Source organism: Cynara cardunculus (assembly GCF_001531365.2).
Source record: "Cynara cardunculus var. scolymus isolate 2C chromosome LG 10, CcrdV1, whole genome shotgun sequence".
NCBI classification, from domain to species: Eukaryota; Viridiplantae; Streptophyta; class Magnoliopsida; order Asterales; family Asteraceae; genus Cynara; species Cynara cardunculus.
The window spans coordinates 5,578,193-5,592,907 of NC_037537.1; the positions used below are offsets into that span (position 1 = coordinate 5,578,193).

Here is a 14,715-nt window from a genome sequence, read left to right on the forward strand (position 1 = left end):
AACTTCACAACAAACACCGTGAAGGTTTAAATTTCTTTTATCTTCACAATGTTTTACTGTGATGTTTCAAGTATCAGGTCTTACGGATCTCATGAAAACAAAATGGTTTCACGTGGACGCAACCCACTCTTGCTAAATTAATTTATGGATTTAGACGATATTTTACAACCTAAATCAATTAGACCGAATCGAAATCGCATAATTGTAGGGGTTTAAATTGCAAAGATGAACAAACCACAAGGTCCATTTGCCATCCACCTACGGAGAACATAAATAAAAAGTTGTTTCACGTCGTAGATGGTCGCATCTTTTGACAAACGCATGGAGACTCGTCAAAGTCAATAGAGATAAAAAATCAATCTACATTTTCTCCTGCTCCTTCGTTGATATCATTCGCTACTTTTCTGCTCTCAAGGTTCGATTTTTATGCAAAATATTCATCTTTTTATCTTTGTTTTCGCTTCATATATGGCTATCTGATTAGCATTAGTATACACCTTCTTGATTTAATTTACCTGGATATTCTTGCAACGGTTAACCTGTTTTGATTTAGGGTTTATTTCCCAATTTGTTGGATCATTGTTTGCAAGCTATTACATTTTCATGATTTCACTTAAATCTCAATGCTGTTATTTTTCTGGATTTTTCCAGGTTAGAGTATGATCTTTGACTATAAATGGCGTAAGAAATTGGGGACCTATGGTGTTTTTAGGTGTGGGTTTGGCCTTATTCGTAAATTGGTACTCCCATCCTATGAAAATTATCATCATTTTTAGAATGTATGCTTAAACGACAAAAAATTAATGTTGTGCGTTCAGGTCTACACCATCAATCCTATTCTGTAATGATATGAGCAAGTAATGGTTTGAAATGAAAACCTTCTGGGCATTGGGATGTTGTTATCATCGCTGCTGGTGGCTAAGAGAAAATGTTGTAGTTTCCATGAGATGAGGAGAACCCTATAAATAAAAGTTCTTAATATCATGCACGCTGCATTCAACATGGTTCATTAAGGTTCTGCCACCAACCGTGATGTGCAGCAAAAGGTTCCTATCATAGATGCCTTTGTATGAACCTTATCAGATTAAGTTTTAAATATTCATGAGGATGAGAGCTTGACTGTGAAGCAATCGGTGCCTCTATGGTGTCCTTACGTGTATCTATTTAGGTGTATATTGCTCCTTTCGGCAACAGAGCGTATATATGTCTAAGCTCAATGCTATTTTCTTAGATGCATTGGTCAATATGGAACTAAACCAAACCAAACAAACCCAGTGTATCCCACCCCACCCGGAAGTAGGATCCGGTGAGGATAGGATGTTCGCAAACCTTATCTCTAGCCCTAAGGCTAGAGAGGTTGTTTCAGTGAATACCGCTGGCCTGCAAAATTTAGTTTAATCTTTTTAAAAAGACAGAAAGTATATCCAGAAAGGAAAATTTGAAGGTTTAGAAGATTGTGACAAGATTGTAAAGAGCTTGAGCATAATTGTTAAAAGCGGGCCTAGGCTCTGAGGCTCATAAGACTCAAGGTCTTGGGCTTTTTTCAAGTCGAGGCTCACTAAGGCACTGTGCCTTGTGGGCCTAGGTGCGCCTCATAAAGAGTTACTAGATACCCAGTTAAACCCTAAGATTAAATAAGTTCTCTCATCTTCTCATCTCCTAGATTTTTAAAAGGTGTTATCAAATAGATGACATAAGTCAAACCCTAATATTAAATACCAAGTCCTTAGAACATCACACCTCCTTCTCTATAAATAGCCAGAGCTTAAAACTTCTCCTTCAAGGCTCACGCTTTAAACCCTTCTGCCTCTATCAAAGTACTGTTGGTTGCTGCATTGGGAACTTGTGTGTAACTGTGCATGTGTGTGTATATTAATAAGATGCACCTCAAATTCCTGAGGCCCGCACCTCAAATTCCTGAGGCCCGCACCTCACGCTCCTGAGGCCTGCGCCTCAAACCTGCTCCTTGCGCCTAGGCCCCGGGACCCCGTTGCTCCTAAGTGCGCCTTGAGCATTTAACAACTTTGAGCTTGAGACAGTGGAAGTTTTTTGAGTGGCATAACAAACCCTGCAAAAAGCATGAGAAGAGAGTGTAAAAGATAAAAAAAGCTGGGACAGTATAAATTAATATGGTAGCAGAAGCTATATAGGGATATATTCTTAAGATAATAGCATAAAAGTACTAAACTTTTGTTCCTTCCACCACTTTTTTTTCCTTTCTGTTCTTTCTTAGTCTTCTATATTTCACTTAATTTTTTTTTCACTTTTATTGCATTTTATCATCTTACAAGTTAAATGCTAAAATGTTCAATTTTCATTGCCTAGTTCAATGGCTCCACTAGAATTCTGCAACATCTCGATATTTCAAGCATGCAGTGAAGTCTTGTGATTCTCCATCCTGATTCCGGGATGCCCCTAATAGGGCCAGGGCTCACCAAGTTTCCCACGCCTTTGGATAAAAAGTACATCCAGTCTCCACTATGAGAAAGAATGTCAGTTCCTCTTCCAGTCTAATCCAAAAAAGGACCACAGATACAAAAATGGTAATTTAATGCATAATATCCATCTCCATTCCTATTTACAATTAGTATTAGAGGCAAACATGAGAGCAAATTGAATACTACATATTTGGAGGGACCTCTTATATGAAACCAAGGGAAATAGTTCAAGCCTTTTTATGTGTAAAATGTGTCTTAGTCTGGTCTAGGTTAGTAAACTAGAAAACTACTGTTAATTGACCACAACCTTATCAAGTTTCAAGAGAAATGTTATGGTTTAAATATATTCATATTTACTCTTAGAGAACACAAACAAGAAACAACCCAACTGGCACCAACTATACATTTGAACATATGGACATGACAAAGGTGATTCTTTGCTCCCAGAATATTGGCCTAATATGTTTGATATACACAAATTGTCATATTTATGGCATGTCTTCTATTTCTTAGTTGTAGAACCATGAAACAAGCAGTTTGGAATTCTTGTTTCTTTTCCGAAATATTTTTATCTCATACCGATAACTAAAAAGTGAAAAGAAAAGTCTTTGGGATGTACAATCATGTAGTAGACATACCTGATGGCGGCGGATACTTGTCTGTTAGTTTAGGATCTGGAAATGTGCTTCCTTGATTATGCCCCATGTATAATGTATGCATTTGGGAAGCTTATACTCCTATTATGTAAATAAATATACGATAGTCAATTTTGCTTAATTTGTTTGTGGTTCACTGGTTCTAACCCTCCCTGGGGCTGATCTACCAGAGGTCTAGATACCCTTTTGTTTGACTTGGTAGCAATTTCTTTTTTTTTGGATTCAGACTAATAAGTTGGATGCATTCTCTCAGAGACTGCTTCTAATATTTATTTGAGGACAAACTAGAAAATGGGAATAATTTTGTATTCCATCTGTATATTGGATGCACGGGGGGATATTTCCTTGTTAAGTTTTTGAGAAATGTTTTATCATAGTATGATTATTGATATGTTCATACACATATGTCCACTCATTTTGGGTCGGGTCCACTATACCCGTTTTGAGTGGAGTTGCACATTTCCTGTGTTCTCATCTATCAATTGCTGGGAGGGAGAAAAAAATGCAGATCTAAGAAGTTTCTGGGAGAAAAATAAGTGATCACTTTCTATCTCCATTGATATATGTGTTTTTCTACATCTACATTACTACATACATTTGTTACATCGTAAAGGGGTGGGTTTATTTGATCTAAAGTCCATCATGATATTTTTTTTCTCTACAAAGTGTTCCTCTTATATTACGTGGCTAACTTTTGGAATTAAATTGTCTGTTATAATGATTGGCTAGATGGAAGATGAGACCCGAACCTACACTGTAGATGATGCACTTGCAGCTGTTGGCTTTGGGAAATTCCAAATTCTTGTCCTTGCCTATGCAGGAATGGGTTGGATTTCAGAAGCCATGGAGATGATGCTTCTTTCTTTTGTCGGACCTGCACTTCAGTCTGCATGGAATCTTTCCTCTCGTGAAGAGAGCATGATAACTAGTGTGGTATTTGCTGGCATGTTGGTTGGAGCATATTCATGGGGTGTTGTTTCAGATAAGTATGGAAGGAGGTATAGTTCCTTTCCATTGTGTCATTATAGTATATCCTTTTCCGTCCAACTCTCTTTCATTGCTATTATTAATTTCAAAAAGAGACCCCATAATATCCCCCCTCCCAGGCGCTTAATTATTGGAAAAAGAAATTTCTTTACAAACCCCCAACTTTGGCCTTTTACAAACTAACTCCTATATGACAAATTCACTACAATCTGGTCCTAAACCAAGGTTAGCTTGTACAACTTTGGTCCTTATTTACCATTATACTTTTCATTTCCAATACAAGGTACAAGACATTTCAAGCTATTGTACAAGTGAGTAATGCACAAATACTTATATATACATAAAGAACGGAAACGGAACACATAACAATTATAACGAAAACTGGGTATTATAATTCTCCCCCTCTCACGGGACCACACCTTCAGGTGTCATATACTTTGCTTGTTTGGTTTGGCTTATGGAAAACAGGCATGCCTGAACAGACTGAAATGACACGTGCAGGGAAGTAAGCATATTAGCATATCTCCTTGGGGGGGGGGGGTGCTTAGTTGGGCGTAATAGGGTGTGGGGAATGGAAATGGAAATGATTATGGTGCCTGGTTTGATGCAATGAAATGGGTCATTACCAGATATTGGGTGATGCAACATGTTATACCCTGGGATTGTGGTTAAATAAATCAAAATAGGTTGGGTTAAGAAGTCAAACCTGTCAAAAAGAATGGGCTGTAGGAGAAATGTACAAGCGGTTATGGCAGTGGTGCAAGTAGTTAAAGCAGGTTATTAAAGATATAAATAATGGGCGGTGAGTGTGAGGAGGGTATCTATTTTGTTTTATAAACACTTGGGGTGAGAGTCCTTGGGAGAGCACTGGGCTCTCGAAAGCCAGGAAATTGTTTGAATTCGGCTAGTTATAGCAGAACCCTAAATCTACTTCTGATTTGCTAGTAGAATGATGAATATACATCACAACATTCCTCAACAAATTGGGGGGAACGAAACTCATTCCCATTTCCATTTCCTTAAAGAAACCAAGCACCCACTTCCTAAAACAATTCAATTTCTGATATGGATACGGATAAGTAAAGAATCCTATAGGTCTAGATTGTATGGAAATGGAGCCCACGTCGTCTTTAATTTCTCCTTGATTCTATTCTAATTCTGAATCAATGGCTTAATCATCAGTTTTTTAAACGATATTATATGTATTTCATCACCTTACCATTGATGGTTCCGACACATACCTTATAGTTTTGATTTCATTCTATAGTTTTGATTTCATTCTCTTCTTTATCTTGCAGGAATGGATTCCTTATTACTGCAATGGTTACTTCTGTGGCGGGTTTTCTTAGTGCTTTAGCTCCTAACTACACTTTCCTGATTATTCTTCGTTGTCTCGTTGGTGTTGGTCTGGGAGGCGGGCCTGTACTCTCTTCTTGGTTTTTAGAGTTTATTCCTGCTCCAAGCAGAGGCACCTGGATGGTTGTGTTTTCAGCCTTTTGGACTGTTGGCACCATTTTTGAGGCTTCTGTTGCATGGGTATGCTTCCCTATATCATTTTCTAATTTCTATATTAACTCTTATAGATATATTTAGATTAGTTTTTTTAGCCAAAATCTAGTACATTATGTCTAGCCTGAATCCGAATCTGATGCATATTGAAGTTTCATATTGGCAGCTGCGGATCGTTTGATTCGAATAAAATTTGGAATGGGTACACTACCTTGAGTATGAACAAAGGAGAAAACATGTTGATTTTGTTATGTTGCTTTTAGTTATTGTTTCTAGCCTGCTCAGCCAACTGTAAAACTTGGTCAAAGTCGATAACAAAGCCTATTGAAACAATGTACATGCAAACACACACACACAGAAACATAAACGTATATACATATATGCACAAACACATGCATATATGTGTATATATAATGTATGTATTCATATATGCTAATATGCAGAAACACATGCATATATATGTGTATATACAATATATGTATTTATGTACATGTACATATATAGACATATGTTGGTGCCCTTTCGCTGTTTGTGATAGAAGGTTTCTTGGACATGTTTGGAGAAGGTTGAACCATTAGTAATGTCAAAATAACTAACTCTTATATATTTTACTCTTTTGTATTTTATGTACGTATGCATATATGCACACGTATGTTGGTGTTCTTTCGTTGTGTGGTAGAAGGTTTCTTTGACCTGGTTGTAGAAGCTCGAACCATTAGTAATTTCAAAAGGATGTTTATTACTAACTACTAAAAACCCAACAACAAACCAACCCTATATATCCCACACAGAGGTAGGGTCTGGGGTGTATGCGTACACCACCTCTACCCCAAAAGTAGAGAGGCTGTTTCCATGAAGACCCTCGGCTTGCAAAACAAAAACAAAAATACAAAGAGACATGTGAGCAAAGTAGCATATTAACATACAAATGTGTGCAAGTATGCAACATGTAAGTTAAACAAAAAAGGAATCACAAAATATTACTCACTCCTATGTGTTTTATTCTTTTGTAGTTTGTGATGCCAACCTTGGGATGGAGATGGTTACTTGCATTCTCATCTCTTCCTTCATCACTGCTGCTTGTGTTCTACCGGGTTGTCCCTGAATCTCCGAGATATTTGTGCTTGAAAGGGAGAACGAGTGAAGCACTTAGAATACTCGAGAGAGTTGCCAAGACTAATGGGCAGCCACTTCCTCCTGGCATTCTCGTTTCTGATCACGAGATTGAGTTACATGGCAAGCCCACTGAACCAGAAGGTGCACACCTACTCTCCCAGACTAAGTTTGATGATGAAAAACCTGAAATCATCGACCATAGTAAAAGAAACGTCTCAACAATGTCTCTGCTCTTTTCACCTGAACTAATAAAGCCAACACTACTTTTATGGGTTGTTTTCTTTGGGAACGCTTTCTCGTATTATGGCCTAGTTCTCCTTACTACTGAGTTGCACAATGGGAGTAACACTTGTGTACGGACGGGATCACAAGCTACACATTCCGAGGAGGTTAGCTATAAAGACGTTTTCATTACTAGTTTCGCAGGTATGTTTATATGCCATAAAAACTAGCTTCATAACTATTTATCCAAATTTATCATATCTAAAGTCCTTTTTGTCAAACCCTTTGGGTTCTTTCTTCTCGTACACTTTTCACAAGCCGGGTGGTTCTTTATAGAAACAGTCACTATAACCTTTGGCGTACATCATAACCCTCACCCCACCTTCGTGCGGGGTATACTCGGCCCATTTGAATATTTTTTTGGTCTATTTCAGTTTTATATACCATAACAGCTAGCTTTTCAAAAATTTATCATTTTTTTCTTGCCTTTTATGACATTTTCTTTGTCAAACTCTTTGGGCTAACTTTCTCTATTTTCGCACACTTTTCACAAGCCTTGGGTCTTCAAAGAAATAGCTGCTCTACTCTTTTGGGGTAGAAGTCTGGCCTGCGTTGCGTACATCATACCCCTGACCCAACATTCGGGTGGGATAATCCGCGCCCGTTTGACTTTTTTTTGGTTTATTTCTGTTTTATATACCATGTTGATCATGGGAATGTTTTCACAGTTTAATATGTTTCTATATTCACCTGGGAAGATGGCTGAGTGCATTTACCTTTGATTTGCTTCAAGAGTTCCCGGGACTTCTTATATCGGCTTTTACCATCGATAAGCTTGGTCGTAAGGGCTCGATGTCTACAATGTTCTTTCTCTGTTGCCTTTTCTTGCTCCCATTGGTATTCCATCAACCTCAGGCCGTAACAACTGGTCTTCTATTTATGGCTCGAATATGCATCACCACAACCTTCACGGTCGTCTACATATATGCTCCAGAGGCAAGTCCTTTAACTTGAATCCATATATATTGTAATACAAGTATTGTTGGGGTCTTCACTGAACCAATCACCCTATTTCCTGGGGTAGAGGTCAGGTGTGTCTACATGCCAGTCCCCAGAGGCGCACCCAGGAATTTTAAGTGGGTGCACAAACCAATTAGCATAATGTAAAATGAAACAAATATTAATTATAAAAAGTACGGTTTCAATAAAAATGACTTGGCAATGTTTTTTTAGCAACACCTAGATAGTCGTTTTTTTCTTTCTTTTCCATCTTTTTCTGCTACAGTTACCAAAAAAAGGCAACGGAATTTGAACTTGCAACGTATAGTAGGCTGCAACCACTTATTGTTAACTTAGGGGACACGGATTTTTAGGTATACAACCTTAAATGAGATTTTAATTAAATCCATGGCTTTCTCATGGGCAGAAAACCATTTTTTAGAAAAAATAGGCAGGTCATGGATTTAATTAAGAACTCATTTAAGGTCATATCCCTAATGACCCGGGGAACACATCAATTTAAAGTTGGTGCACCCCTAATCTTACGGCTGGACGGTAGAGCAGGTGCACCTGGGGTCTTCTTAGTAGGTCTGCCTCTGCACCCCAGACCCCACCTCAGGGAGTCAAGGTGGGATATATTGGGATGCTTTGGTTTGGTTTGGTTATTGACTTGAAATCCATGTACATTGTCCTACAAGTATCGCTGGGTTTTACACGGAAACAACCATTCTACTTCTTGGTCTAGAGGTCAGATCTTGCATATATCCCACTCCCAGACCCCATGACCTCTGATGAGATATACTGCCCTCGTTTGGTTTGGTTACTGTAGTACAAAGTATTGAAGCGGAACATTCAACTAGGTTTTCTTGATCTGTTATTGTAGATATACCCAACATCAGTGAGAACAACCGGTGTTGGCGTCGGCAGCTCGGTGGGACGAATTGGCGGAATGGTATGTCCGCTGGTGGCAGTTGGTTTGATTCATGGATGTCATCAAACCGCAGCCATCCTCCTGTTCGAGTTTGTTATTTTTGCTTCAGGCGTATGTGTACTGCTTTTCCCATTCGAAACAAGTGGTCGTGAGCTCACCGATTCTACTGCTCCCGAGAAGGCGATTACGTCCGAAGCAGCTTAAAAATTCCCAATCGACCCCTGTGAAGCTTTGGTAGTAGATTGTTGTCTTGTAGAACCAATGTCTTTGGAAAGGAATGGTAGGAAAAAACACACACACACATACCCCTCTTGGGATACATCAATTTCATAATCTCATATTGTAATATGTTCAACAAAGACTAAGTTTGTAAAATTACCTTTATTTTTTTGCTAATATGTATAATTAACATGTAAAATTACCTTTATTTTTTGCTAATTTGCAATTTTTTTGCATTTGTCCCTTTTAATAGTGTTCTAACTAGCGTCTAGAGGTGGGTAAAATGTCTTTTGACCAGTTATAATCTGCCAATGGGTAAATTTGTTGCAAAATTTAAATTTTATTTTATTAACTTAGGATATTCAATCCGTTATGCAAAATTTAATTATGTTACAAACAAACATTGTTTTTTAATGGATTAGATAAAACATATGAACTTTCAAATAATGCCTTTATTTACAAATTATATCAACATTTGTATTTATATGTTTATGCTAAATTATATTATTCATTACTAATTAAAATTTCTTATTATATAAAACAGACATTCCATTAAATAAAGAACGTTAAATTATAAAACAATCGTCGACACCATTGAAGAAGGAAATATACAATTTTTAGACAAAGTCAAGACCTTTCGGAGATCCAAGAAATCGAGGGGGAAAATATATATTGTTTTGGGATGTGAATCCGATACAAGATCCCAATATATGAGAATATGTCTAGGTCAAGCAAGCATAGATTTTACATAAAAAGCATCATAAACTCCGTTCTCTATGGTTGCCTACTATTTTCAAATTTTAGGGATGTTACATTGTGATTTATTAAATGTTCGCCTTTTTGTTGACTTATCGAGTTGACTTCCTGTCCTTGTATGCTACTTTTAACGTGTATGAGACATGTACTTTTATTTATCTGTTGAAAAAAAACAAAATCTTCCTTGATAGGACATCAAGTTACTGGCTTTAACGACTATAGTTTGCCCATTTGTCTGTGGGTCCATCAGTTGATCAAGACCCATCGATGGTTGTCAATTCATATTTGTTGATCAAGTTATAGACTTTCCACACCGATATCTTCATTAGTTATTCGGCACACATGCACTAATCTTGAATCGTGTCATCAAATCATCAACATAAGGTCCTTAGATGTCAGATGACCTTCTTAGATTTGACCTTTTAACACCTTTGCCTATTAATGCCTCGATTGATCACCCTTCAAGGGATGAGCTTTAGTATCAACAACAAAACTTCAATGGTTGAACCTTTAGTGTCAACGACTAGTTAGTGGCGGTACCTATAAATAACAATATGGCATAATACAAACTTAACCTAATATCAACAAGTATTTTATCAATATTTTTTTTATCATCAGATCTTCATTCTAACTATGACTCAACAATATCTTATGACTTGATGATAACAAAACGTATACTAGAAAGTGTTGCAAAATAGTTTCACCAAAATAAAGTTATAAACTAAATTAAAGAAAGTTGGAAACATAACCGAGTATTGAGTCGAGGCCTGTGTTGGACATGGTTTCTTTAAAACCGATTTGCCCCTAACCGCAGGTCGATTTACCAGGATACAACGACTCTAAATAGAATCGAGTTCTATCAGACTTCACCTTAATCCCGAACTTGAGAATCTATATTCTATGTTTTCCTTGTGTATACTCTTGTCCCTTGTAGTTCCTTCTTCCTCTAACCCCTAGCACTCAAGATTGTGTTCTTTATATAGAAAATATTGTTGATCCTCTCTCTCAGTGATTTGATGATAATCCCTTTTCACTTATACGAAGTATTTATGTTTCTGTCTTTTTAGTTCCAGCGATCTTCACTGAGCCTGTTCAGTGATCGTTGAAGAGCTTGTATGGTAATTCAAATCAGCGACAGCGATACTTCCAAGAAAACAACACTCACACCAAAGAATCTTCAGCCAATGTCGAAGACCGAAACTGAAGATTAGAGACTGACGAGTACGTGATCTGAAGCGGTACTCAGTGATTACAAGCTTGTCTACATATGTGTGAAGACTGCTCAAGTCTAAGTGAATGCTGAAGAGACCTCCAGGTTATCAGCATTCAGCGATCAAAGGAAGCTTGCCATGCACGATTGTTGTTGTCTTGTCCTTATACACACAAAGGACAAACCCGTACTCTTTCTAAATGTTAGTACGCTACGGAGCCGACTAGTTGACTCTGTTACCCAGGATGTCTGCTCATGAATAGGCTTTTTGTACTATTCACTGTAGCAAAGGACAAGTCTTCCTCTTAAGGCTTGACACGCACTCTAACCCTACCATATTGCGTTAAATGTGTATTTAATGCAATGGGTATAAATAGAAATGTTTCTTCTTCATGCAGAGTGTGCGCGCAACACACTCTCTTAACCTAATTCTTACTTTGAGCATTTTTGAGCTTAAGTAAAAGAACTCTTCTCTACAGTATATCTTTTCTTATTTGCTAAGATTCAGTGTGTAACCAAAGATTGTTTAGATAGGTTTTCTTACCTTATCTTTCCGCAAACAGTCTTGTAAAATTTGTATTGATCTTCTCTTATCAATATACATTTTAAATTTGAAAATATTGTGTTTGTATTCATCCCCCCCCCCCCTTTTACAAACTGTTATACATTTCTTGTAGACCGTTACGGGACCAACAAATATATTTGTAACTGATGAAAGGTCAAATACCTCAAATCATAATGAAAAATAATTCCAGTGATTGTAACCGAATGATGTGAAAGGTCAAAGGCCTCATTAATAATTTTTCATTCATTTTTCCATCAAAACCCATATGAATGAAGTTGTCATAGAATCACAATAGTCATATTCTCAAATTCAAAGCATGAATCCTGCAAACGATAGGTAGGCGTTAATCATTGAACCTTACCTTGTGAAATATCTAGTCTAATAGCAAATCAGTAGACGGGATTTTCTTAGGGTGTTTCTCTCATTTCTCCTACAGTTTTCTTACTCAATTTTCTTCCTTCCCTCCTCATTTACTCCGACTTTGGGAGCATTTAAGACATTTCCTCAACCATTTCAAAGGGGTTTAACATCATCAAGGTTGAATCCTAAGTTTTGGCTAAAATCTAGCATTGTGAGTTCATCCTACACCTTTATAAAACCATGTATTTCTTATTTGGTTGATTTTTGATCACCTAGGTCAAATTTGGGGGTTTTTGGACTTTGTATCTTTTGATGAAATAAGTATGACAAATGATTTTATTTACATTTGAGTTGATTACCTGAAAGTTATAATGAGTGTTGGTCCCAATAAGGGTTCTACAAGAGTTTAAAGGTATAACAGTTTGTATGGGGGGATGAACTGAATACAAACACACAAATTTCACTTTTTAAAATCATTTATTGATATAAGAAGATCAAAACATAATTTATAGATTGTTGAGGGATAAGATCAAGGTAAGAACACCTAATCCAAACAATATTTGAGAATCACTAAGAATGTTTGTGCAAGAAAGAAATAAGTACAAGAAAAAAAAGAGTTCAAAGGAAGAAGAAGGCATAGATGAGAAGAAGAGTATTCTCAGCTATTTATATACATTGCATTAAATGCACCAAGAGTGAAATCCTTTTCCTTGTTCATCAGATGTGGTAGACTTTTGGCCGAATATGAATAGTTGCTTTAGGTAGTTGGTAAGCACGTGGGGAACAATAAAGTGATTCGTACATATACCTTTGTCTGGTGGAAGCTGTGATATGTCCTTTGAGTAAAAAAGGATAAGACAAAAACTAATCTTAGTGCGCATGACTCTTTGATTAATGATAGTAAATAATCGCTAAGGATTCTTCAGATACGTTGAGTCTTGGTCAGATTTCACACTTGTTGTAGACAGTCTTGTTATCACTTAATGTCCGCTTCTGATCACGAATAGACTAGTCTTTATCTTCAGCTCTATCTTCAACATCACTGAAGGTTTCTTTGGTGTGAGGGTCTTTGAGGAATACGTAAGTTCTAAGGCTATTACATTACATGTTCAACGATCACTGAACATACTCAATACTGATTGCTGAAACTGAGGAAAACAACTAAGTATTTTCACTAAGTATAAGAGGGTCATCATCAAATCATTGAGATAGTTTGGATCAACAATCTCCCCTTATTTGATGATGACTAAGAAAAAGTAAGAAAACTACTAAGTAAGATACAATAATGAAATGGAACTCAAAAAATACTTGTCCTAGTTACTGTTTTGAGGGATTTTTTTCAGTACACAAGATGGAATAATGTACTTCATTGAGATTTCATTTAACTTGAAACTGATGATTACAACTATAAATGAAATTACAAGACATAAAGTACCATACACTAAAAGTGGAATATTGACAAGCTACAAAATAAAACATATCAATCAAGATCATTAAAAGGAATGTAGTCAGGGATATCTTCTCCTTGATTCTTTCTCTTTTCAACATCTCCTTTCTGATCTTGATGTCTATCATCTCACCAAATAGGTCTTCATTCAGCCATTAGCGAAGATATTCTAGATGGTCTGTAGGGTAGAGATAGAGTTCTGAAACTTGTTGAAACCAGTGTTGTTGCTCATAATCTATGAACATAAGTCCATACTCAGGTTTGACATACACGATGTTCAGAGTGTAAGGGACTTTTAGTGATAAAGACAGGTTCAACATTAACGAGTCTGGAAACTTGACATGTTTAAGAAGTTCTTCCATAGAAAGTTTTGTCTCATGTTCATTATTGTGTGTTGGTCCTTCTTTAACGTCAGGTATCGTCTTTCTTCGGCGAGAGATCTTCTGAGGTAAGGAAGGAATATTGATGATTTTGGAGATTCTTCTAAATGGATCATTCAGTATGCTTTAGTATACTCCTTGTATTTGGATTTGAACTTTTGAATGGCATGTCGAATCTCCAACCATTCATAGAATCCATGCATCTGGAAGGATATTCAGTGATAGCACTGTAATCTTCTTTGAATATGACCATTGATACGAGAAGAGTCCTTCATTCATCTAGAGATATTAACGTTGGTTATCCGTTAATCGTTCAGCCTTGTCTTGATTCTATCCTGCACCATTTTAGCTCATCATCCTTTAGTGCAAGCTCCTTCTGATGTTCTGATTTAACTTCAGAGAGTAGGAGAGCTTGAGCACCGAGAGGGTTGTTTCTTTGGAACTTTCCCTAAGCATAAGTTTCATTAGTAAGAGCATTTGCCAACTTAATGCTTTCCTTCATCTTCCTTTGGTGCAAATCTATCTCCTCTTCAGCTTTTAGAGCTTCCTCACGTTTAACTTCACTGAGGAAGTTGAAGTCATCATTAGGGTTACGAAGAGGTATTTTTACCTCGGTACTATCGAGCTGGGAGATTAGCTGGGCCATCCTCTTAGACTCTTCTACTTCTGAACATATAGGGAAGTTGCCTCATGAAGGTCTTCTAAGAATCAGATCATCATCCGTTTCCTTAGCTTCAATTTCAAGTTGGAAGAGAGGAAGCAGATCTTCGGCTCTTCAATTAATCTATGAGGAATGATGACGGAGTTCATGCAAGGGAGAGGATGAGCTGGAACATTTGGTGGGAAAAGCATATTCAAAATGAAAAGCAGATTCCCAAGATTTTAATCGGTTATGGTTTTGTAGACATGTGCTAAAAGAC

The 14,715-nt window shown here is 37.0% G+C and overlaps 1 protein-coding gene across 2 annotated transcripts; it reads left to right on the forward strand.

The window, feature by feature from the left end:
• Positions 1–308: 308 nt before the first annotated feature.
• On the forward strand, positions 309–9,285 carry LOC112519473 (organic cation/carnitine transporter 7). Of its 2 annotated transcripts, XM_025127615.1 has the most exons (7): positions 309–415; positions 2,326–2,543; positions 3,824–4,092; positions 5,380–5,617; positions 6,604–7,132; positions 7,722–7,924; positions 8,811–9,285. In XM_025127615.1, exons 2-7 carry the CDS (start codon positions 2,481–2,483, stop codon positions 9,060–9,062), a joined length of 1,554 nt encoding a protein of 517 aa, XP_024983383.1. In that variant the 5' UTR covers positions 309–415; positions 2,326–2,480; the 3' UTR covers positions 9,063–9,285. The 2 variants fall into 2 exon arrangements, with proteins under 2 accessions (XP_024983383.1, XP_024983384.1); XM_025127616.1 differs by lacking the exon at positions 2,326–2,543 and having other exon boundaries at positions 362–415.
• The last annotated feature ends 5,430 nt before the right edge of the window (positions 9,286–14,715 follow it).